Source organism: Bicyclus anynana, chromosome 13 (genome assembly GCF_947172395.1).
Source record: "Bicyclus anynana chromosome 13, ilBicAnyn1.1, whole genome shotgun sequence".
Classification (NCBI taxonomy): Eukaryota; Metazoa; Arthropoda; class Insecta; order Lepidoptera; family Nymphalidae; genus Bicyclus; species Bicyclus anynana.
In genome coordinates this window covers 4,119,035-4,145,456 of record NC_069095.1, presented here as the reverse complement: position 1 = coordinate 4,145,456, position 26,422 = coordinate 4,119,035, and the positions used below count along the sequence as shown (strand labels likewise).

The 26,422-nt window shown below is 34.0% G+C and overlaps 2 protein-coding genes across 3 annotated transcripts; one reads left to right on the top strand and one right to left on the bottom strand.

The window, feature by feature from the left end:
• The first annotated feature begins 867 nt into the window (after positions 1 to 867).
• Positions 868 to 3,337, top strand: LOC112057955 (aminoacyl tRNA synthase complex-interacting multifunctional protein 1). The gene is made up of 3 exons (XM_024098572.2): positions 868 to 1,149; positions 2,128 to 2,631; positions 2,989 to 3,337. The coding sequence occupies exons 1-3, from the start codon at positions 1,045 to 1,047 to the stop codon at positions 3,274 to 3,276; spliced, it is 897 nt and encodes a 298-aa protein (XP_023954340.1). The 5' UTR covers positions 868 to 1,044; the 3' UTR covers positions 3,277 to 3,337.
• Positions 3,338 to 3,701: 364 nt separating this feature from the next.
• Positions 3,702 to 26,287, bottom strand: LOC112057941 (ribosomal protein S6 kinase 2 beta). 2 transcript variants are annotated; one of them, XR_008251390.1, is made up of 15 exons: positions 26,111 to 26,287; positions 25,103 to 25,387; positions 24,605 to 24,790; positions 24,225 to 24,506; positions 23,402 to 23,556; positions 22,740 to 22,827; positions 22,057 to 22,187; positions 20,599 to 20,751; positions 19,876 to 20,013; positions 18,963 to 19,169; positions 17,719 to 17,918; positions 16,701 to 16,798; positions 15,950 to 16,180; positions 14,357 to 14,973; positions 3,702 to 14,235 (listed from the first exon to the last, which is right to left on the bottom strand). XR_008251390.1 is itself a non-coding variant. In XM_052885075.1 (14 exons), the coding sequence occupies exons 1-14, from the start codon at positions 26,162 to 26,164 to the stop codon at positions 14,863 to 14,865; spliced, it is 2,319 nt and encodes a 772-aa protein (XP_052741035.1). In that variant the 5' UTR covers positions 26,165 to 26,287; the 3' UTR covers positions 3,702 to 14,862. The 2 variants fall into 2 exon arrangements, 1 of the variants encoding a protein (XP_052741035.1); XM_052885075.1 differs by having other exon boundaries at positions 3,702 to 14,973.
• Between the last annotated feature and the right edge of the window lie 135 nt (positions 26,288 to 26,422).

The window sequence follows — 26,422 nt, the reverse complement described above, 5'->3', positions numbered from 1 at the left end:
TTATTGGAGTGAAAGAGCTGAAACCACTCCGCCACAATTGGTTGGCAATTGTTTTTTTATCTCTTCAAGAGATAAATGTCGTGGGTCGAATGTTAGGCCTACTGAATGCAATTACTTCGTACCTATGATATAATATAGTAAATATCTACTAGATTTTGATGGTGGTGTAATTACTTTGTAACGATTGGGACATAGCCATCTAACTTCACGCGTAACATAGATATTAAGATATATGAAGGAGTCTTTCATGGTACTATTCGTGCACGAATTGCTCGGGTGTCTAATCCAAGGGCCTGAAACTTCACTACAAAGATTTTTGGACATAGAAGATTATGTATGTGTTGGTTACGGAAGTAAATTACTAGGTACAGAAATCAGACAGTAAGCGTACATCAATCGATTGGTTTTTTGAAGTCTCAAATAATCGATTTTTCATCTAGAGCCCCTGGTATGAAAAAAAATATGGGCAGTAAAACTCGAACGAACGACAGCGTTTTTGTGCGCAACGTACTTGTACCGACTCTTAAATCTATGTGCGCAACCTATTTTGCACACCTTTCACTTTTCAGGCGTAGGTATTAAGACGTACATAGTATATATTTAACATACATCTATTTAGAGAGTCGATCTGAAAGATTAAACTCCATTCGTGCATGGGAGCTGACACACACTTCTTTAGACTATTTTAAGTGTTTTATTGGTTTTGTCCAAACCTAAATCTAAATATTCCGTTTGTGGAATTAGTAGCGCAGCTATGTCCAACGTTTTCGTGGATGTACTTTCACTTCTTCTCCTTGGAGTAATATATTCTTTGGTCTAATCTAAATTGGAAATTGTTATGTATTATACTACTCTATGGTCTGTGATCTGTCAGTCAACTGTCAAATGTCAATTTGTTGAGATTTTTAGGTTACAATATTTATAAATATCAATTTATAAAATCATTTAAAAATTATAATACCTATTAAAGTAATCTACCACTACCAAATATTTAATAAAATCAAACCAGAAGAGAGACTAGTTTGGCTCATTGGTTTTACTTTCATGTTCATTCAAACCTTTGTTAGAAAAATGTCTCATAACATAACTTCCAAATTGGTAAATAATGCCGATAAAGCAGAGAAACGTTTATCTGAACTTAAAAGTAAGGTAAGCATTTGTGGTGAGGAAATCAAGTGTTCCTTACTATTATAGAAACTATAAATGAGGTATAATAGAAGTGTTGTAGGCAAAGAGGAAAGGAACTCCATGTATAGCAGTCTAAGGCTCTGAGATGAAAGGGTTATGTTGTTCTAGCATATTATATAACAGGGGTTCCCAAACTATTTTGAGCCAGAGACTTCTGTTCCAAAATGAGCTCATACCACTGTTTATTAACACGCTCAACAATAACTTTTTTATTTAAAAAGGGTACATATTTATATCAATTCCCAATATCGAACTCACATAAAAAATTTAAGACAAGTACAAGACTGATTATTAATAAAATTGACATCAACCCCTTATTATTCATTTAAAATACACGTGTCGAGGGATAAATGCAAACAACTCTTAAATAAATGGTTTGAGGAAGTTAATTATGAAAACCGAAAAATTGCTGAAATTAAATAAACTATGTGTGTAAACGCATCAATTAATTTATTAACATACACACACTCCCCCATACACACCACAAACACACCCACATACAAACCAACCACCAAACACTCATGTGCACAAAATATATGTAATTATTTTGAATTACATTAACTTAGCATTAAGAATTTACCACCTAACTTAACTTTATTACCTAATTAAACTTGTTTGTCACACACTTCATAAACTGTCTTACTCTTGTTTCACTACTGTGGAAGAAAGTGATTACCTACCATAATACAGGGAATCCTAGTGTGGAGATCACAGACCTATGTAAAATTATTTTATTTATCTATGAGTGAATCAATAAATATTATTATATCATTACCATGCTCTTGGGAATCCTTGGTCTAATTTAATGGCACACTCTACATTTCTACATCTCAATGGTCAAACATTATAAAAGATTTAGTCTAAATTTTAGTTATATATTGCTGGTCTCAAACTAAAACAATATAATTTAGATTTTTACTGTTTTTTTAATTATTTCAGCTTGAACAAGTAAAGAAGTTTAAAGTAGAAGAGAAAATCAAAGAGTTAACTCAAGAAAATGAAACCCTGTTGAAAAAGGTTGAAGAGGCAAAGCTACAGTTGATTAAATTAGAGACACTGAATGGCAAAGTACAATATCCTTTGCCTGGTAAAACAACTCCCGTAGCTAATAATTTAAACACACCTATTTTAGAGCAACCAGATGTTGTAAAGCAAACTCCAGCTGTTAAAAAAGAGAAAAAAGAAAAAGAAACAGCAAAAAAACCTAAAGAGAAAGCTGCACCTACTTCAACTGACATTATTGATATCAGGAAACTAGACCTTAGGATTGGCAAAATTATTGATGTAGGAAAACATCCAGATGCAGATACTCTTTATGTGGAGAAAATTGATTGTGGTGAAGAAAACCCTCGAACTGTTGTGTCAGGTCTCGTGAACCATGTTCCCATTGATGAAATGAGAGAGAGAATTGTTATGGTTTTATGTAATCTGAAACCAGTGAAGGTAAATGCAATATTTCAATATCCATTTGAAAATTTTTTTGATTTTTTTTATTTAAATGAAATTATATATAATTTTACAATTATATATCTGAATCACATTTCTGAACATTGATTTGGATTTCAACAAAAAATATTATTATATATATTTATAAGTGTAATGTGTACACTTTCTACAATAAGGATTGAATGCAACATCATACAAAATAACCATTTTCTTTATATATAAAATGTGAATCAATGTTTATAAATGCAATATGGGCCTATTATAGATTGTGGTCTTATAGACCAACATCTGGTGTATCTCTAGTTTGTGTTTGGTCTCTTAATAGTAAATATTTGATATAAACTCTTTTTCCAGATGCGAGGTGTCACCTCAGAAGCAATGGTAATGTGTGCTAGTTCACCTGAGAAAGTGGAAGTTCTCATTCCTCCTAATGGAGCTGTGCCTGGCGATCTGGTCTCTTGTGAAGGGTACCCTCGCGAGCCAGAGCCACAGCTCAACCCGAAAAAGAAAATATTTGAAACATGTGCTCCAGACCTTAAAACCAATGATGATTGTGTGGCATGCTACAAAGATAGTGCTCTAGTTGTACCTGGCAAAGGCCCAGTTAAAGCACCTACACTTAAAGGGGTAAATGTAAAGTAATCTTAAAGTTAAGAATATCTTGTGAAATTTAGTTGATTTATTAATAAATTATTGAAATTTTCGTGTTTTGTTTCAATTATATGTACCTAATGATTTTCAGTGGAGAATAAGATATTATTAGTAGGTATAATTCTATGGTCCTTTGTATTCTGTTTTGAACATAGATTAGTATTTGTAATAACTACTTAACTAACTTTAAATATCAAAATGGTGACATTAATTCAACATACACCTTTAGAATAAGCCATTCAAAGTACATGTTATACTAAATTGTACCAGTAAATATGTATAAAAAAAACTTTCCAACTCCCTATGCAAATCAGATCTGACATTTTCGAGAAAATTTAAAAAAATACATACAAGTCAAACTTCATTATTTAAGGTCAGAAAATAAAATATGAATGTAGTGAAATAAAACAACAATGTAAGCAATATCAACAATATATTACATTTTGTAATTATTATATATTATGTGAGCCTACATTAACAAATTACTGTTAGTAAGTTAATTTATATTTAAAAGATAGAAAAATAGACAGTTGTGATAAAAATAACGTTTAACATCAACACCACAAAGTTCCTATCATATAGCATTCATGAATTATATTATGTGGTCCTGTTTACATGTAAGTTGTAACTTTGTGTATAAAATTATTACTTTCATATTTGTGAATAACAATTTGATTAAATAGTGTCATAGAAAAAAAACTACATTCGTGTAGGATAACTAGTAGGAAAATATTCATCTATATTATGTAATTATTTAACAATTATTATTAGTGTGCAGGCAAGCATCATCCAACATGGACGTATAAATTTTGTTCACTAATATTTATAATAACTGTGTCATGGAGATCTACTTGTTCTTATACAGTAATAGTGAAAATTTTAATATTATTATTTTGTATGGTGTGCTTGACTATTATGGCAACACTGATTACCTAAAGGTATCCCACAACATTAAACCATGCCATTGCTTTGCCCATATCATGTGTATATTCACATTTAAATTTTAATATGTAAAATTTCAACATTTAATAGAATGAAAGCTCATTAAGACCATTAACTTTCTATTACTTTATTTCGGAATAGAAGTTTTTTTTGGGACCATTATTATTTATAAACTTAACGGCTTATAATGTTGTTTATGACACAGTATGAAATGCAGTGGGTAAAAAGAACTGAGGTGTAATAACCGCAAAGGGTTAAGACCACAAAAATCCAACCATATGACAAGCAAAGGGGTTCGAAGATTTCAGGATTACAGGTCAAACCACTGATTTGATCTTTTTTGCAAATGATTCCACATGTAAAAAACCTTGTGTTTAAGCCCTTTCCTTATATTTTATCCCATAATATGGCGTCATGTCAGAGTTCAGGATATTACAGTTATACTTGAACCCTTTCGCAAGACTTTACATGTCTTTAACAATAACATTTCACTGGTAATAAGAAACAAAAGTATGTTATCATTTTGTAGATTGGTATCAATTTGTCGAAATTGCTTAACTATATTTGACAGAAATTATTTCTAACACCATATATTTTGTTTAGCCTATAATACAAATAATTTTTATATGCGTTTTATAATTAATTTTTGTGATGAATGCACGAAGTATACATTGACATTATATTTTGAGCATATAGGTACATATATCTATTAATGTTAAACTTAAATTACATAATTACTGACATGTCACATACAATCCATTATTTAAATAACTGAAAACGCTAATGAAATCCATCTATGAACTTTTTAATGATGTTATGTCTGTTTTGAAAAGACATGGGTATGTTGTATACATACAATCATACATATTATACAAAACAATCTTGCTTTGCTTTAAGACCAGCTTAGTATGTGAAATATTAAAGTTAATGTAGGTACATCAATCTCCTATTAAAAAGTCGATGCACAATCAGCGACCAAAAAATGTTCCCACTCAATAAGTGCCAAACACAACTTATTGGCACTAAATTCAAGTAGTCTCATTTCTTCCATAAGGTTGAATTTGCTCTGAATTTGGAATTTTATTGAATATTGGACTATATTCAAAGGTCTTTAGGTATAATTTTCTTTACCAATGTCTAAAACTGTCAAAGCAAAATTGGCCAGTTTTTAAGTGAAATTTTCTACATGAGTGCGTCCTTTTATTATAAGAGGTCAATGTGTACGTATTCATTATAATTGCTAAATAAAGATTGAAATTAATTTTGAATTTGACAAGGATCAATATGATATGATAATAAAATGACAGGCGTACCACCAGATATGTACCAATATTATTTCTAGATAAGATAGAATTATTTTATTTCATTTATTATTATTTACTGTACCTATTTTGATTAAGCGACTATTTCTAAAATTCAATTCCATAAGTTGCTTGTAATTTAATGTCTATAATAGTAATTATTTCTAGGATAAATAGGCAATTTTATTTAAAAAGTGAAATAAAGATACACTAACAATCTGTCAGGGTGCAAGCATGGGTTACAAGCATGTTGCCATGATAAAAATTCTCAATTAATGTTGCCAGCTAATAAAAATACCTAATATATTTTATTTCATTAAAAACGCGGGTTCCAAATATTTTTTTAGTTTAGTTTTAAGTCCTACATTTTATGTTCTTTTATGATAAACATATATTGTTCTGATTAGTTGACAATCGGAATAAAGGCCCAGCCCCCATACAAAATTGGGACATGTTCTTTGTTAAAGTACCAGGTAACAAAAATCAGAAATACACTTTTATACTGAATGTTGTAAAAAAACTATAATATTTGATTGGGTTGTCTTAAAACTTTGTATCTTTATTTCACCTTCTACAAAACAGATTATATTATGAATACATTATGCAAATAATAAAATTAAATTCATTGAAGTGTGCGTAGCAATAGGATACATATGTATTTATTTTAAAACTTGTAAATAATTTTCCAAGGTCCTGTCAAAATTGTAGTAAATGTTTCATATTCTGTAACGCATGTGACATACTAGTTGTATTTTTAAAGGATTAATAGTTAATCAATTTAAATAAATTTCCAATTACCACATTATCGGCCATATTTATATAAAAATGTTTATAAACATTGATTACATACCAATGTTTATAAACATGGATTACATACCAATGTTTATAAACATTGATTACATACCAATATCTATAAACATTGATTAAAATTTCAACATCAAACTGCTTCAAAGTAAAGTGAACTTTAAACAGTAGTCATCAGGTCTATTATACTTTTGAGTAGTTTTATGCATAAATTTTAATCAATGCTAAATCGTCATGAGCTGGTTCTTGCTACGCGGCACGATCCAAACTGATCGTTTTCCAAACGGAAGTTTTGGATCGAAGTTCGAACTTCGTCCTGTTCTGTATTATCTGTCATCTCCATTTTTTTCCATAATCTTTATCAAATCCATTTAAATTAGTAATACTGAGAGGACCTTGTACAATCATTACGCGCATATTAAGAAACTGTGTGTTATGTATAAAACATCGTATAAGTACGTGCCAATGTTTACGGTCATACTTGACTCAATCTTAATGATGTACCGCCAAGCGATCAAACGTTCCGGTACGATGTCGTGTGAAACCGAAAGGGGTGTGGATTTTCATCCTCCTCCTAACAAGTTAGCCCACTTGCATCATCAGTTACCATCAGATGACATTATAGTTAAGGGCTAACTTGTAAAGAATAAAAAAAAAGTTGGACAGATGTTCAACACAGGACTTCGGCAGAAATTCAACAACATACATTATATCAACAATAATACATTTCTTACACATAAAATGTTAATAAGTATGTCAAACTTACATCGATATATACTTGCGTAAATCTTTGGTTAAGTAAATCTACTCTGAATAAGCACATATATTTTTTCATGTATAATAATAATGTTTTTATCATATACAAAGTCCCTTAAATAATTAACAGAAAGTTTACAGTAACACAATTAACTTGCTCTTAAATTAATGAAAATAGATTCGATTAATAAGCTTAGAACAATTAGATATAGTTAATATATTTTTAGGTCGAACAGCCGATGGACGTTGGGGTCCCAAGGTGTTGGAATGGCGACCCCGCACTACCAAGCGCAGTGCTGGTCGACCCCCCAAACTAGGGATTCGCTGGATGCAGATGGCCCAGTATCGTGATGTTTGTCCCTAAAAAAGGCCTATGTCATGCAGTGGACGTCCATCGGCTTATATGATGATGATGAATATATTTTGAATAAGCAAACAATACATAATTCAAAATAAATGTTGTTTCTCAGTAGCACCTTGTCACTAGATGTCAAATTTTGTGGTAAATACACATTGAGTAGGGCTCTAGTATAGCTTCATGTTTACAGTGATAAGTTAAATAGTTTAAACTTTAAGGTCAAATTATTATAAACGCTATTTGGAAATAATCAATAATGAGACATTTCTCTTCAAGGGTTTATATGTATAAAGTACCACATGTACATTATACACATCTGTAAATAAATATATATTTTTTTATACCAAAAGGGACTTATATATGAAAAACATACAGTAGATAAATTCACTCATTTGTAAAAACAAAACCACGTCAGCACAGCACATCGCACGCAGATGTATTATAAGTAAGGATATATCCTACAATGGAAATTCATGCAGCTGTATTTTCCTACGTGTAGACAAAGTCGATATAATTTGTATTTGAACATTGGTGATATCCAAAAAATGACAAATATTAAAAAAAAAAAAAATTATGTAACCTATAATGCCTACGATTGGTTGTCAAACATTTTAGAGTTTCGCTCAGACTCGCAACTCGCAAGACACGTGCCGTCCCATCAACTGGTTTGCTTAGGTGACAAGTATTTGCATTTACAAATGAATGAACGTTCCTAGTAGGTATAACTTATTGTAATGAAATCTAAAAATATATACTGAATATTTTCATTTTTACAGAATTTCAGTTACCTACATAACCACCACCAGCCTAAAAATGCATAATAATTAGATAATTAATTAATAACGTACAGAGAGGAAAATAATAGTTCAGTCAACGATATAATCAGTTGTCAGGGTCTTCAATCAAAGATTAAAAATAACATAATGGTGACCGTTATTAATATTTTCTTATTATGTACTAACACTAATTAAAGCATACAACAAAATAGACATTGTTCACTTACTATCTAATTGTATATAAAATTATTGATGTTATTATAATACTCAAACGAGAGTGGATGAAATAACTTTGATGCACATCAACAATGTCAAATATGGTAAAACGCTTAAAGGTCCGTTTACATCTACAGTCACAGTGCGTCCAGACAAGTAGCGTGGCAGACACCCACAGACACGGTCTATTCCCACTGACCAGCAGGTAGGTGGCTAGAGATAGTCCTTTTCATGAAAGAAGTCCCCAGACGCGGCGCTAATGTGTTAATGGCGCTCATTGTCATTTAGAAATGACGGTCTTATTGTTATTTGTGTAAGACACTGTCAATTTTAGTTCAGTTTTCATGAAAAGGAATTTACAGACATGAACCGCACAGACAAAATATTCTTTCCGCGAATACTAGCTGGGCGCGGGCAGTGTCTGTCAACGTCTGCGCGGCCGCGTTACGATAGATATAAATACGTTATTATACACTGTATAGAAGAATATTCTTTTGTCTGCCATGGCATATGTCTGGCACGCTAAATGTCTGTAGATATAAATGGACCTTAACAGGGTGTTTAGACATGAGTATTTTTACCCAAAGGCTAAAACGGGACCCTATTAAAGACAGTGTTATCCGTCCGTCTGTCATTTGACAGTTGTATTTCACAGATGATGTATTTTCGTTGATGCTAGAACAAATACCAAAACTGAATATTCAAGGGGGCTCCCACACACCAAATGTATTTTTTTTTGCCGTTTTTATAGATAATGAATACAGAACCCAATTTCTACTTGAAATGTAATATATTAAGAATTAGCAATGTAACTTCTATACTATTAACATTAAGACAATCAATGCATCAGTACATGAATGCTACATAAATAAATAAACCTTTAATGTTCCGACTCACACTTGGCTGGTTTTTAGGGTTCCGAACGTACGTCGTACAAAAACGGAACCCTTATAATCTCAATCGCGCACATTTTAATGTCTGTCCGTTTAAAAAAAACACATCTTTTCTTTAGGCCACTCCGTAGTCTCTAACTCTGTCGAATCACGCATATCGTGCCGTGAAACTTCCCAAACTATTTTGTCTCATAGACCACTTTTGAAATGTAGCTGGTTCCTGGGGACCCTCTACAGCTACATTTCTACCATTTCCCAAAATTTGAAAAAATATGTACAACTAACTACTACGGAAATTAGCGTAACGGCTCAGTTTCAATTAAATTAACAACAAAATTATCATTCTTAGAAAAAAAGTGAGAATTGGTTGCTGAATTAATTAATTAATTGAGCTTTGAGTGGATGTATAAAAGCAAAGTCGGACAAACAAAAAAACTTTACTTTTTAAAAAACAGTTTACAAGGACTCAAAAAATTCTCACGTTTTATTTAGAAAACGCCCCATTCAGTATGAAACTAGATACAATTTCATCACTATGCTTACGAACCCTGAACCCCCATTTTTATGTTGTTTTATTATGACAACGTAGACCCCTGTTGAGTCCCACATGGACCCTCAGGGGTCCACCTGGACCACTTTGGGATCCAATGTTTTAAATAATTCAATTAAAACAATTCAGTAATCCATTCACTCTCGTTTTCTATGGTAAAACACGCAACATATACATTGTGAGCATGTTAGGCCATTTATTTAAGCATTACATAATATACGATTACAATAATAGACATAAGAACCAATACAGAGCAGTAGAGCACAAATAAACTACCTACTATAATATAAGTAATAAGTATACTCCTCTCATAAATCTCTTTTTAAAACTTACATATCTATCTTAAACTAAAGAATAATTACTTTCTTACAAAAATATAAATTATAATTTGTTAATAGAGTTTAGGAAGTATAATAGAAATTGTGACCAGTCCAGTCAATATTAATACTGTATAAAATGATTATTACAATATATAGACAACACACACTTAGAGTCAGTTTGTAAGAAAGACGTAAAGTTATTGCACAATTAAAAAAAATATTCAGTGGGATTTCAGAGTTTTAAAATGGCACAGATAGACTAAAAACAGAGGTGGGTAAGCAACAAGTGGCTTAAAAAAAATATAGTATCTCTCTTACAATTTAAATATTTTTAGGAAGACAACTTGGCCTATATTTATATACTCGATATTATTTTTATTAAATACATTTCTTTATTACTAACTAAATCGTAAACTGAAAAATAATGGAATGTGATCATAAACTTATCCAAATTAAATGCAATTAATTTAGTTGGGGCATTAGATAAGTGTAAAATAAACGCATTTTAGTGACTTTACGTAAAACATAATCTCAATTTTATAAAAAAATAGAAGAATCAAAAATCAATTACGATTTACTAACTATAGGATTGAGTATCGATTATATTCGACAAAACTTTAGTTGACTTGCTGTCAATATTTTATTATAATAAGTGATGTAAAAGTTAAAATAAAGCTAAAAATTTACTACTAGTGAAGACAGTTTGAAACGTTTGGACGTAAATAAATAAAAACATTTCATTTTCGTATACCAATTTCTGAACGAATTAATCTAATCAGTGGTATCCATTGTGAAAAAAATAGCTCAACTCAATTTTAATGATTTTAAACTTATTTCGTGGTTGTTCATTATGAATGATCATTCATTATGGTTGAATGATCATTCATTATGGTGATTCATTATGGTTGTTGATGATGAATGATGAATCGGGAAGATGGTTTCAAACTAGCCAGCAAGTGGAACCCGGTGGTAGAATTGTGCAAACCAAGAGGGCGCCGCGATACGCATAATAACAAAAGCGATGTCGTGAGTGTGGTTTGCCTAAACAGCCAAAAACGCGAGGTTGTTGAAAAAAGAAAAAGAACAAGAAAGAGGGTAGATCGATTCTGCCCCTAACAGCTGACTTCACTTCTCATCTCGCAACTTCAGTCCCGTCGTGACCACGATCCATGCAACTGGGTCGAAATATCGACAATAAAAATCTCGTCGTTTTATCGTGGTATATACCCGTTTAAATAACATTCAACTCAATTTTGTCAACCGTATAAAACAAATAAATATTACACTCAAAGCTTATAAAAAAATAAAACATTATTTATAAAAATAGTATCAACAATTTGACAATTTAATAAAAAATCAGAGCATTTGCGTTTTGTCCATTAATTAGGGGACAAATAATTCTTTTTATGGGGCAGTTTATTTAGTCAAATGTATTTTTTAAATTAAATAAAAATATAACTTTTTCATATTTATGCAAATTCATGTACTGAACGTAACTGAAGTACTGAAAACTGTCAAGATATATTAAACATTCATACTTGTTAAATTTATGTAAGCAGTCTTACAGTGGAATTCATAGACGTTGTAGGGGCGCTCCCAGGGGATCTTTCACCCGATAAGTGTCGAATTTAAACTCTATGCGTTTGAGAATTCGACACTCAGCGGGTCGGGAAAGGGTCACCTGCAATGTTTATGAATTCCACTGTTAAAGCATATATTTTTCCTTCTGTGCTATCTCAACGGCATCATAATATTAATATTTATTTTCTGGGTCTTCTAGTGCAATTTGTTGTAGTTCTTTGTTGTAATTGTCACAAAAAAAGGCTAAGTTAAGCTATTTTTTTAACAGATTAAGTACCACATATTGTAACATTTTATGTACAGCCAGCCGATACGATTATTACTTAATGATAATAATTATTGTTTATTTTTATTATGTTGCAAAATTATTACTTATCGTCGTTGTTTTGTAGTTAGAATAGCAAAATACAATATTTCTTTTTTGAGATCTCTGCGCAATTTGTACTTTGATAATATTGTAATAGCTGTTTTACATGATTTTCTCTCATACATACAATACTTTGTGCTTTCATATATTTATATAATTTACTATAATGTATATAAATTAGCAGTCAATGTTTTGTTTCAATATTAATTATTTACTTTTGTACACTGACTGTACTTATCGACTACAGAAATGGTTTTTTGGAAAACGTTAACCATGATACTATATAAAAGTAATATTTTATAGTTAAATTTATGGGATTGATGCCTGCCGTATTCGGACAGGGTTGTGGGTTGTCTCCACCTGCAGCACACTGGCGAAATTTACCAAAAAGTTCATTCATCATTTTTAAAGTAGGTAATAAAAATGATATTTAACCTTTTTTAGATTTAAATTTAAAACTTCTGGGCGAATATAACTGCCAATATATTTTTATTTAAACAAATACTTGACTTATACTTTTAGTACACATCTATACTAATATTATAAAGAGGTAAAGTTTGTAAGTTTGTAAGTTTGTAACAATTTTTTGAAATGGGGTAATCTTCGGAACTACTGGACCGATTTTAAAAATTCTTTCACCAATAGAATGCTACGTTATCGGGGAGTGCTATAGGCTATATTTTATATTTATATCATATATAACTACTGAGATATCGCGGGTTTTCTCTTACAGGTCAGACCGAAAAACTTACTTATTCGCATGCGCTGCCTCAACCATTGCGTATAACTGAAATAAATGTATGGAGGCTTTTTGAACCTTTAAAAGTTCTACAAAAAAGTCCGCGACACCATATATCTATCTTTTATATTTTAGCAGATATAGTACCTTTAGTACTTTAATAAATTATTTAAATTTTAAACTAAGGTTTACGTCATTATTTACACAACTAAACTTAAATCCTTATCAAAATAAATTATTTAACAATCACAAGGATATTATAGAGATAAGATTTGCCCTTTACAGTATGTTAATTAGTTATATAGTTTCGGAGATAATACAAAATTTCTGAAAGTCGCAGAAATGCCGCTATTTGACGCCCCGGGGTTTCAATTACGTGGTTCCCGTTCCCGTATGAATATGAGGACCAAACATAGCCTATGACACTCGCAAATAATGTAGCTTTCTATTGGTAAAAGAATTTTCCAAATCGGTCCAGTAGATCCAGAGATTACCCCCGACAACCACACAAACTTTACCTCTTTATAGTATTAGCATAGAAGTCGCTTGGGAAATTATAGTCTTTTTGTCATTGCACCACGCACAAAAGGCTGGACCAATTTTGCTGAGGGTAGGGATAGGATAGAGGTAGGGAGGGGGTAGGATAGAGGTAGGGTAGGGGTAATTTAGGGAAAGTGTAGGGTAGGGTAGGGTAGGGTACGGATAAGGTAGGGGTAGTGTAGGGTAGGGGAAAGGTAGAGGTAGGGGAAGGATATGGAACGTATAGGGTAGGGGAGGAGTAGGATAGGGGTAGGGTAGGGTAGGGGTAGGGTACGGGTAGGGTAGGGTTAAGGTAGGGATAAGGTAGGGGTAGGGAAGGGTTAGGGTTAGCGGTAGGGTAGGAATAAGGTAGGGGTAGGGTAGGGGTAGATTAGGGGTAGGGTAGGATAGGGTATGGATAGGTTACGGGTAGGGTTAGGGTAGGGTAAGGTGGGGGGAAGGAAGGGTTAGCGTTAGCGGTAGGGTAGGAGTAAATAGGGGTAGGGTAGGGTAGGGTTGGGTAGGTTTACGAGCAGGATAAGGTAGAGGTAGAGAAGTTTACATCAATTTTTACGCGGACGAAGTCGCGGGCGGCCGCTAGTATTCAATATAAGGTAAAACATTTTGGCCAACTTGTTGGTGAGTTTCTCCAAGGTGCTTATGGGAAACCCAACTGAAGAATTGCAACAGAGCCATTGAAAAAGGAGAATGATAAATGGGGGAGAGAGACTGTTCTCCGGATTCTTGTTCTTTCGCTCTGCGAGCAGGGGGTTTTCGATGATACGGCGCTATAATAGTAAACAAGTATCGATTTTGTCAATATAGTACCTCTGTTTATATATACTTACTGTGTATATGTACTTACGAACAAGTATCGATAAATTTTATCAATATAGTATTTCTTTTTATACTAACAAACAAGCATCAATCAATTTTGTCAATATAGTACCTCAGTTTATACTAACAAACAAGTATCGATCAATTTTGTCAATATAGTACCTCAGTTTATACTAACAAACAAGTATCGATCAATTTTGTCAATATAGTACCTCAGTTTATACTAACAAACAAGTATCGATCAATTTTGTCAATATAGTACCTCTGTTAATACTAACGAACAAGAATCGATCAATTTTGTCAATATAGCACTTCTGTTTACACTAACAAACAAGTGTCGATTAATTTTGTCAATATAGTACCTCTTTTTATACTAACAAACAAGTATCGATCAATTTTGTCAATATAGTACCTCTGTTTACACTAACAAACAAGTATCGATTTTGTCAATATAGTAACTTTGTTTATACTAACGAAAAAGTATCGATAAATTTTATCAATATAGTACCTCTGTTTATACTAACAAACAATCATCAATCAATTCTGTCAATGTAGTAAGTACCTCTGTTTATATTAACAAACAAATATTGATCAATTTTGTCAATATAGTACCTCTGTTTATACTTGTGTGGGCGGGAATCGACGCTGCGGTTTGATCCGCCGCTGAGCTAGTGTCGACTGAGTGACGGGACCTAGTATGTGTGGCGTCATTGGTGCAGATGTCATCGCCTGGAAATTAACACACATATTTTTTTTTATTAAAATAAAACAGGTTTGAGGCGGCCTAGTTTTGTTGATAGAAAGTCATAAAAATAAATAGTATTTAAAGTTCTTAAAATATCAACCGGCATCAAAATCAAAAAAAAAAAAGGATTACATTTAAAAGTAAAAAAATAAAATAATGTGGTCTCTGTCTACTGATCGTTCAGTTCGATCGAACAGATTAAACGAAAAAAGATAAAAAGTTTCGCGTAATTATATAAGAAAAACGCGTGATTTGATAACCTCCTCAGTTTTTTCGTAGTTAAAAAAAAACGGCAGACTAGATCAGAATCATCGCAACTGATCCAAAATTCGCGCAACCACTGACTAGAGTATATATGCACTGCATTCTGTAAAATTACAGCGATGTGACATCGCTCATTTCTATGGCAACTTCGTTGTTAGTGACATTTTATTTTTAGCATCCCATAGAAATAAAGTTCAAATTCTAATAAAACTTGTTATGTGCGAATCGACATCGACAAGCATAAAATATGCATAAGCATCGTATTATATTATCTGAAATGTGAAATCCATTTCTTATTGCGATCGTCGTCGAGTGGAACGTTTCTGGTTCTTCGTGATTATCCAAAGTTCGCGCAAGCACTGATATAATCTTATACGTATAACGTTAGTTGAAACATGAGATCACAACACGCTTTATGGCCTGCAGTGGGATTCATACACGCGCGAATCGGCTCTGGTTCATCACGACTGATATAAAGTTTGCGCAACCTATGATAAACTTAACTTAAATAATATTACCAGGAACGTGAGATCCACTTCTCACCTCAAGTTCAAGCCCCCAGCGATTTGTCAGATCGTCGTGTGCTGTTCAAGATCTTCGCGACTGATCCACGGCCGTGCGGCAGCTGATAATCGAGCTGCAGCATGAGCCGCACGCTCGCTGGTACCTAGATAGATGTAAACAGTACAACGTTACCTGGAACGTGAGATCCACAGCTCGCCGCAAGTCCTGCTGCGGGGGCTCGTCGTCGGGCGGGTGCGCGCGCGGCGCGACGGGCGGCGGCTCCGGGTCGTCGCGACTGATCCACGGCTCGCGCAGCAGCTCGTGCGCGCGCGGCCGCATGGCGGGCTCGAGCTGCAGCATGCGCCGCACGCACGCACGCGCTTCCGCTGATACGTTCCGCCATGCGCCGCCCGATGTCTCCACCTTTTTAATTAATCATTATTAGGGCATTTGGTCACCTCAAGTAGTTTATTTTTTTTAACTTAAGTTAGTTTGGATTTTATTAATAATAATATTAAATTATAAGCCCTTTCTTCTGTGTTAAGAAACTACAATACATACATACATTGGAATTTTATTAACTTAAGTTAAAAAGTTTGGAGTCAACGCCGTGTGGTTTTGGTTTCGATCATCGGCCGCTGGGCTGTTTTATGTACCATAAATAACTTTCGTAGGTCTTTACGACTATTTAAAAACATGGCGAATATTCTTTAATAAAAAAGTGTTAATCAATTTTCAACTTTATTTACGCTTCACTAACAATGGCGGCCCTTTCATTTCTGTATTAGAAAAGCATGATGCATAATAAAAGTAGGCACAATCAACTTGGAGCCCCAAGAGTCGGTAATTTAACCATTTAAACACAGATATGGAAAAATTTATTGGTACTTTATTCTTTATTACTTAGTAAGCATAATTAACAAAAGCATGAAATGTTCGATACCTTTCCAGACTCAATTCTAGCTAAAATCGCTTCAGGCGTGTCGTCTCCAGTAGAAGCAAAAGGCGTCCTACCCGAGAGCATGATATACGCCAACACACCTAGAACATAATGTCACATTGTAACTTTAGCCCCCATTCGCACGAGAGCTTTTTTAACGGACGTTTAAAAAGCGTTAAAATATAGTAGGAAGTTAAATGAAGGTCTATTTCTATCGGGCAAAATTGAAAATTCAACAGCTCGAAAAAATGCGCCAAGTTTTATAAACGCTGTCGTGTGAATATTCAAATACAACAAATGCATTACCAAGTATATGTATTATGTATACTTGGTAATGCATTTGTTGTATTTGAACGTATTTTTAACGCCTGTTTAAAAACTCTCGTGCGAATAGGAGCTTACGTGGAGAAGGTAATATGTACAGATTTAGTATTGATATTATGACGGTTTGTCTTGGAGGATGAACTGCGTAAAGCATTCGATACTACACGCGGTATTATATGGATCAGTGATGATGTTTCTCTGGATGATCTAGATCACCGATTCCCCCCCAGGGGTCTAAAGAAGACTCGGCGGGGTCTACGGTGACGTGATATAAAAATAGGGGTTCACGATTCCTAAGCTAGGGTCCACGAAAATTTATATGGTTTCATACCGAATTGGGAGTTTTAAAAAATAAAATAATTTGTGAATTGATTGCTTCCTTGTGCTGTGAGTAGATATCAAAAATGAAATTTGGTTGAAATAAGTTTTTTCCTGGACAATTTTTACTTTTTCTCATCCATTCTCAATTAATTAATTAACTAAGTAATCAATTCTCACTATTTTTTATACTGTTATTTCGTGGTGGATGTTGATTCAGCTGCAACGAAAATTTCCATAGGTTAACCTAATCACATTTTTATCGAGTTTTGGAGAGAAATTGAGCAGGGAGTCCACCGTAACCAGTTAAATTAGAAAGTGGTCTATAAGGAAAAAAAGTTTGGGAACCTCTGATCTAGATTACTACTGCAATAGTCACCTAAGCTCCAAATATCGCAGGCGGCGTCGTACCCCGCCCGTTTGAGCACCTCCGGGGCCACGAAGTTGGCGGTGTAGCACGGCGTCATGAGCAGACCGTTCTCCGCCCTCAGCTGCTTGGCTAGACCAAAGTCGACCAGCCGCACGTCAGCCGCGCGGCGATCCGCTGTCGCGAACAGGATGTTCGATGGTTTAATGTCCCTATTGAATAAGATAAATAAGTTTTAGCAGATTCAAATGTGGGTTACAAAAATGAGAAAACCAATGTCGAACAAACGTTATGGACAATACTTATCAGAACAATGGCTTAATGTCCCTATTGAATAAGATAAATAAGTTTTAGCAGACTCAGAAGTGGATTACAAAAATGAGAAAACCAATATCCAAACGTTATGTACAATACTTATCAGAACAAATTAATTAACAAATCAAAATGAAAATGTAATCTAAAGAAGACCCTAGAATGGCAGACGAAGTTTGTGACTTCGGATGCAGATTTAAGGGACCCCTTCCGACATGCCAACACTCACCACTCACTGCTCAAGTTATTCTCCCCGCCTATTCCAAATAACCCATGAAGGATTACACAACAAAAGTTGTGGACAGGTCAAAGACCACGAGACCACTGAAGCCTGTACGGCGAGCGCCTTATATCGCCAGTTGTTCCCACCCGATTGCTACCCCTCTCTAACTCCCTACTCTATACTGAAACAAGTTATGCCACCTAGCGTCGGCACGAGCCAACACGAATTCGAGCGACATCACATCCGTCTCAGACTACTATTTCCTACATAAGATTAAAGTATAAAGTTCTGTACCAAAAAAATAGGATCATTTTACATCCATCTGTCTTTAAAGGTGGTCAACGTCCAGCATTAATCGTGAGTCGTTTATGTAGACGACATAAACTGCAATGATGATGATGATGATGATGATGATGATGATGATGATGATAATGATAGCGATGTTGATGTTGATGGATGATGATGATGATGATGGTGATGATGATGACGACGACGACGACGACGACGACGACGACGACGACGACGACGACGACGACGACGACGACGACGACGACGACGACGACGACGACGACGACGACGACGACGACGACGACGACGACGACGACGACGACGACGACGACGACGACGACGACGACGACGACGACGACGACGATGATGATGATGATGATGATGATGATGATGATGATGATGGTGATGTTGATGATGATGACGATGACGATACCTGTGCACAACAGTGTGGCGATGCAAGTAGTGCACCGCGTGTAACACATTGCGCAGTATGGGCGCCGCCTCCCGCTCCGCCAGGTAGCGGCGCTGGGTGATGTGCTCCAGCAGCTCCCCGCCGCGACACAGCTCCGTCACCGCCAGTATCCGCCCGCCCTCTTCATACACACCGCGCAGGGTTATTATATGAGGGTGTTGGCTGTATCTGTTATAATCAAAAAAAAAAAAAATTGACACAATCTTATAAAATATAAATATCTTATAAATACCAATTCTAATTTGTTGAATATACAAGGAGATACCTATTGTAGTGCTTATATATCTTTTGTTGCTTCTATAATGTTAATAGAATATGTTTTCTGTAACCATATGCACTGCTAAAAATTATTCTCCGGCAAACAAGGGTACTTTGGTAACATTTTTGGTGGGAATTGTTAGTCCTGATAGGCTTTCATTTAATATTAGAGTTTTGCTCTTTAAACCTGTTTCTAAAGTCAACATGTCTCTGACACATATTATGAAATGTATTGTATAAAGAAAATAATTATAAAAATTTAGGCAATCCAAAATACTTCTTCCTGGGTATACTGACTACACTAAAATCAGTTGCGTAATTTAAAAGATCTAAGCGTACATTCAGTGGGAAACTACTTTGTTTTATTTGTTAAGACTAGCTGACGCCGCGCGGTTTCTCCCGTTTGGTTCCCGTTCCCTTAGGAATACGGGGATAATATATAGCCTATAGCCTTCCTCGATAAAGGGACTATCTAACATTGAAAGAATTTTTGAAATTGTACTGGTCCGATTTGAAAAATTCTGCCTGAGATTAGCGTGTTCAAACAAACAAACAAACTCTTCTGCTTTATAATATTAGTATAAGACAAAGAATAGTATAAATTATAAACATATACCTCAACAGAATTTCTATTTCCTCTCTCGGATCATATTGCAGTTTGTCCATGATCTTGACTGCATACTGTGTACGCGATGTTTTGTGCTCGCACAGTCTGACCACTGAGAACGAACCCGTACCTAATTCACCCATCAATCTGAAATCATTTAAAAGCGTGAATAACTATAAAAATAAGACATTCTCAGTTATGAATTAAATAAAAATTATAAATGACAAAATGAAATTGGTAATCCTAACAAAAGGTAAAAACTTTTACACTGTAGTTCTTCAAAATGTTAGCTATACTACAGCCCTACTCAAAGGGTACTGTTTACCAACAAACAAATTAGAAATGAAGGTAAAAAACGCATGTCATTTCATAACTTATTTATTTAAAATTATGTATTGTTTGTTTATAAAATGTTATTCAAAATATATTAACTGTTTCTAATTGTTCTAAGCTTGTTAATCGAATTTATTTTCATTAATATAGGAGCAAATTAATTACAATTATTATTCGGTGTGAAATGACTAGCGTAAGGATGTGGTATAGTCTCTCACAACACAGTAAGCTCTACAAATACTATTTGTTTAGTTTGTTTGGAAAACAGGAAAATGTCTGGTCTACATCTCGAAATAGCGATATCCTCTGGGATTATATAATGTTTTTCATACATTAACGCAAAACTTAGGATTAAATAGGGCTTACTTGTGAAATAATTATACAATTTGTAATAAATACCTGTACTCATCAAAGAAATTGTTCCTATTCACGAATCCAGACCAGAATTCCTCTGTTGAAGTTTTGGATTGTGCCACATGGTTCTGATTCTGGTTTGTCACGGTTTTGTTATTGTCATCATTGAGTAAGCATGGTGCTACAAAACTGAATCCCCTGTAAAATAAAATACGAGTCGAAATAAATACGATTTTTTTTTATAATTTTGCATTCTACAATTTGGAATAAGGATTTGAATAAAAGATTTCTGACATAACACAACTATTCTAACTGACTTTATCCCTTTCTAGTAGTTAAGTTAGCTAAGCTCGTCCGCCAAAGTACTACAGCCACATTGATTTTAATTACTAGCATTATTAATTACTAGCCGACGCTCCGCGGTTTCACCCGCGTAATTCCCGTCTCCGTGACAATACTGCAAAAATAAAATATAGCCTATGTTACTGCCTTTTTCCAATCAATCCCGTAGTTTTGAGTTTATTTATTTCATACAAAAATAGAAATCTTTCCTCTTTATAATATTAATGTGGATTTGGACTACTAACACAATCATATCTACGCAGAAACAAATCTAATTATATAAAAGCGAAAAATTCACATCACAAAAACGCTTGACATCAAAACATGAACAGAGAGGTGGTTTATAGTTGGTAGACGTCCGCTAAGAACGGATGTCAGAAGAGCAGACGAAGTCGCGGGCGTTCGCTAGTTATTTTACGAACTAGGGTAGCGCCATCGATCGTAGATCGTTAGATGGGCCTCAAAGCGTCGCGGAATTGTCATTGGTTTCGCACATTGAGTACGTCATCACTCGTAACACATTTCTCTTTATTCATGTTGTGGCTTGTGTTTTTACACTTCCAAAATGTACAAGAAGGTATAATTCAGGGATATACACCATGTGTGTTAGTAACAAATGGGACGTCGAAACAACTATTAAATTTATACAGTTATATAAACTACATCCGTGCCTGTGTAACTTTCAACTCTTTTAAATCTTTAGTGCTCTTTTTCCAACAATTCCTTTAATTCTTCTACTTATAGTGGAATGAGTAACATTGTATATTTTCTAACTAGCTGACGCCGCGCGGTTTCACCCGCGTGGTTCCCGTTCCCGTAGGAATACAGGGATAATATATAGCCTATAGCCTTCCTCGATAAATAGGCTATCTAACACTAAAAGAATTTTTCAAATCGGACCAGTAGGTCCTGAGATTAGCGCGTTCAATCAAACAAACAAACAAACAAAGAAAACTCTTCAGCTTTATAATATTAGTATAAATAATCGTTTTACGATCTCAATAGAACTGAACTGACTGTGCTAATTTCAAAACACGTGTGAACAGCTACTCGTTTAAATCACTGTCTCGGCCGGGGAACATTTTACTCTCTCGCCCGTTTACTCGGTACGTGCGATCAAGGCATAACGATTATATCGATGGGTAGCGCAGCAAGACTAACCTAAACAGCTCGTGTGCGTTGGCGGAGGCAGGCACGCCGGGCGAGTCGCGCGGCGTGCGGCACGTGAACTCCGAGTCGAAGTAGAACGCGTCGTCCGCGCGCGACACCGCCGGACGGAATGGCGGTATCACCTGGTAGATACAAGGAAAATAATTTCCCAGTATGTCTTAATAGGATAGGCGAGTATCCTATTAAGACATACTGGGAAATGATTTTCTTATAAAAATAAAACTGTATAAAACTAAAAAGATTTTTTGCATATAGGCTATTTAGATGCCTAGAAACACTAATCACATTTTTATTTGTGAAAATAATCTCGTAATTGTAATATTTTTATAAAACAAAATTGTATTTTTATTACGTCACCGCAAACGCCAATCATAAACTGTGACGTCATTCGCTACAAGGCATCGGTTTGTGATTGGCGCTTGCGGTGACGTGATATACCACATCACTGCAAACGCCAATCACGCTGTTATCTCTATGAATGACGTCACTTTTTTCAAGAACAAGACAAGAATTTTCTCTCTTTCTCTTCTCTATTCTCTCTTCTCATTTGTGCATATAAATAGTTATAAATTATATAAATATATACCTTGTAACTGGCATTCTACCTTTACTATATGAATATTTATATAGTAAAGATAGAATGCCATTAGATACAATGAGACGCAAGACTTTACCTCTTTTTTTAACAGTGCATTCCAGTCTATGCTTGCAAAGAACTCATGCTCTTTTATATCTTCAATACCATTTGGTCCAGCTCCCAATCTACAAAGAAATCACTTATCAACTGGAATTGGGGTTATAGTACATTACTGCAGCAAGAGAGGCATTGATGGACGAACGTGTGAATAAATAACGTAATTCCATCAATGCCTAGTTGCGGCCAAGGCTTGTATAGTACTTTTCTCAAATAATGCAAAATTAAACTAAGTAGTAAAATTCAGAACTTTTATTTGAAAATACAATTATTGAATGTACACAATTCTTAAAATTTAATGTGGATTTTCCGGGAATTATGTTGGTTTGAGATAATTCTAACAAGGTTGAAGTTTGTTGTATACTAGTGTCTTCGGCGTGATTCTGAATTTCAAAGTTTTGATGGGAAGTCGATAGTCGGGATAAGATGCTTTCGTTAATATTAGGTGTAATACTATTTTAAAACCAATGACGAAATTGACGAACAACTAATAAATATAAAATAACGATATAATAATAAGTTTTTTACGCGTCCAAGTATTTTTTTTTCACTAAAAATCTTGGATGTGGATACTTATATCCACACATATATATATATATATATAAGAATCTTATACAATGAAAAAACAATATTTATAGTTACCTGTTATGTGGATTCCTTTTAAACAATGCCCGTAGCAGTGACTGTGCTTCCTCACTCAGATTAGACGGCATACCGAGTTTAGCTTTAAGTATTTGTGTCATCGTTTCATGTCTTGTTGAGCCGTGAAATGGGAGGTTTCCAGTCAACATTTCAAACTAAATAGAAAATTAAAAAATTAAAATTCAATTATATTAATGTGTAATAAATAATACATCTGTATTCATACAGTATAATATGACACACAGATATTATGTCAAGTAGGACTGTATCAGTGACTTTAAAACCAGAAAGTCTTAAAAAGGTGATTAGAACACCTTTTAAAAATTGTGCTGCCATTTTAAGACAAGCATTAACATTGTTAGACATACATACAGTAGGTATGTTTAAAAATATGCTTAGAATTTTATTTAGTTTTTGTCCATTTGGTGGATATTTTTAACTTTCATAAGGTTGATGCCAAAAGATGTACCATTTATTTACACTTTATTTGTAAACCACAACAAAAAAAGAAAAACAAAATATAATACAGAAGTGGGATACAAAAGGCGGCTACAAATTTGTTTAGATTTGATAGATATGTTGGATGTAGTGGTAAAGAGTACAGACAAGTGTGTAAAACTGAAAGACCATTCTTTTAAGAAGCAATACTTCAGTTTAAGAAAGAAAAGAAAGAGAGAATGAATTTTTTAAAAGCGCATTGTCTGTCTTACCACTACCAAACAAAACTGACTACCCTCATTATATTGACTATATTACAAGGCATGTATAGCATTAATGGGAAATATAACACTATAAGGTAAGTAATATTGATGGGAATATTTACCATAAGAACACCAAACGACCACCAATCAGCAGCCATGGTATGTCCTTTTCTGTTAACAACTTCAGGTGCCATATACTCCACTGTCCCGCAGAAGCTGTAAGCTTTGTCACTAGGAGGCAATTTGGATAGACCAAAGTCCGTCAGGGCTATATGCCCGTCAGCATCTAATAAAATATTCTCTGGTTTGAGATCCCTGTATATAATTCCCAATTTATGCACATGTTCTAATGCTAACGCTAGCTCAGCTAAGTAAAACTTAACATCTTCTTCTGTGAACATTACCTAAATTAAAAAAAAACAGATTGTAATACACATAACAAAATACAGTCCATTTAATACTTGATTGATTGGGTATTAACAAATATAACATTAAACTTTACCTCTTTACTTAATCTTGAAAATAAATCACCTCCACGCAGGAAGTCTAATATTAAATACAATTTTCCAGCAGTTTGAAATGCATAATGTAGTTTAACAATGAATGGGTGGCCCATTTCTACCAAAATATTTCTTTCCATTTTTGTACGTTCTCTATCTCTAACTTTTAATGTTGCTTTTTTTAAAACCTACAAAAAAAGAACAAAATTACTTAAAATAAACATTTCAATATTATACACAAAAAAATAATAATAATCTTTTAATTCACAGTCACAGCAGAAAAAACTCTGTACAAGACTGAGTTTTCTCTGATAAATAATTATCATTATTAATCTAGACAACATTATAAATGCAAAGGAAGTGTGTTACATTTTTACAGCAATACTTTCAAATTGTTTTTCATCTTAATCAATTTGGTGACTGTAGAACATAGGCTAATATTAAACCAGAATGTGAAAACAAAATTTCATGTGAACACATGTTGACTAGTCTCAACATACCTTCATAGCATACAGAGTACCAGTGTCAGGGCCACTGACTTTACGAACTAGGAAAACTTTGCCAAAGGAACCTTCACCGAGAACTTTTAGTAATTCAAACTGAGAAGGATCTGCTTTCTCGTGGCCTTCTTTAACTACATCTTGCAGCTCTACTTCTCGTTCATAGTTGTGATCACTTATGTTGGATGCATTGGACTCAAGGCTGTCAGTTGTGGATGTCTGTCGGGACTCTGCAGCATTTTCAACAACCATTGGAAGACTGTTCGCAGTCTGTGTGATTCCTCGCTGGAAATTTATAATTCAATTAACTAAGTAAATATATGAGACCTTCAATTACACACATGTTATAGAGGTAACATTTGATTTGTTTGTTAAGACTGGTCCATTGTTAAATTTTTTTTCACTAATGGAAAGCTGCACTATCAGCGAATAACATAGGCTATATTTTATCCCCATATTTCAACAGGAACAGGAACTATACGGGTGAAACAATGGAATGTTTGCATATTCATAAATGCTTGTATAATCATAAATTAAACATTCAATAACTTATTCATTTAATAAATATCAAGTGGAAACATTATCGAGCTAGAAAAAATGTTTGGTAATTTTATTTGTCATATATCATTAGAAACATTGTTTTTTCGAAGCTGTAATCTGTAAGTACCATATGTTTGATAGAAGCTAACCTTGATATTTGATTGATTGGCCAGTGTATGTTTTATGAGACAGTTTAAAAAATATCTTTACAGCGTACTCGGTAATTGGTAGTTTTGGACGAAGGATTTCGAGGGCGTTTAATGTTTATCGTGTCATTAATATTTGAGATCAACTGAGATAATGGGCGTAACAATATGCCATTAATTTAAATTTTAAATCAATACGAATAGGTTTTTCAGTGTACGTCATCTGTATATACAATCCCAATTAGTAAATGACTAATCTATACGGGAAAACTGTGTAATAAACTACGCAAACAAAATATACAAAAAATAAATAACAACATACTGTAACATCTCCACTCTGCATTCGCCATGGATCCGTTGCATTAGCCAGAGGCATGGTTCCTAAGTTCCAATAATACACATTCAGCAGAAATATTTAACAATATTTATAAAAATGTAAATTCAAAATAAAAATTAATGTCTGATCGTAACTTCATTCATTAGTAATCCATAGACTAACAAAAATTATAGATTTGAGAAGAGAACACAGGTCACAGACTAAAAGAGAAAATAAATGTCAGTTTTAACAGATTACAACAGAAAGTACACATGTGCACTATAATTTTTCAAAACAAAAATCGGTAGAACCGAAAAT

Bases quoted from the DNA above. Each gene is read 5' to 3' on its own strand.
- LOC112057941 (XM_052885075.1), bottom strand. From the start codon at position 26,164: ATGCCTCTGGCTAATGCAACGGATCCATGGCGAATGCAGAGTGGAGAT. The intron at 24,507-24,604 runs GTAAAGTTTAAT...TTTTTAATTTAG, and splicing joins TTTCAAGATTAAGTAAAGAG to GTAATGTTCACAGAAGAAGA. The intron at 14,974-15,949 runs GTAACGTTGTAC...GTTAATTTCCAG, and splicing joins CTGTGGATCTCACGTTCCAG to GCGATGACATCTGCACCAAT.
- LOC112057955 (XM_024098572.2), top strand. From the start codon at position 1,045: ATGTTCATTCAAACCTTTGTTAGAAAAATGTCTCATAACATAACTTCC. The intron at 1,150-2,127 runs GTAAGCATTTGT...TAATTATTTCAG, and splicing joins TATCTGAACTTAAAAGTAAG to CTTGAACAAGTAAAGAAGTT. The intron at 2,632-2,988 runs GTAAATGCAATA...CTCTTTTTCCAG, and splicing joins GTAATCTGAAACCAGTGAAG to ATGCGAGGTGTCACCTCAGA.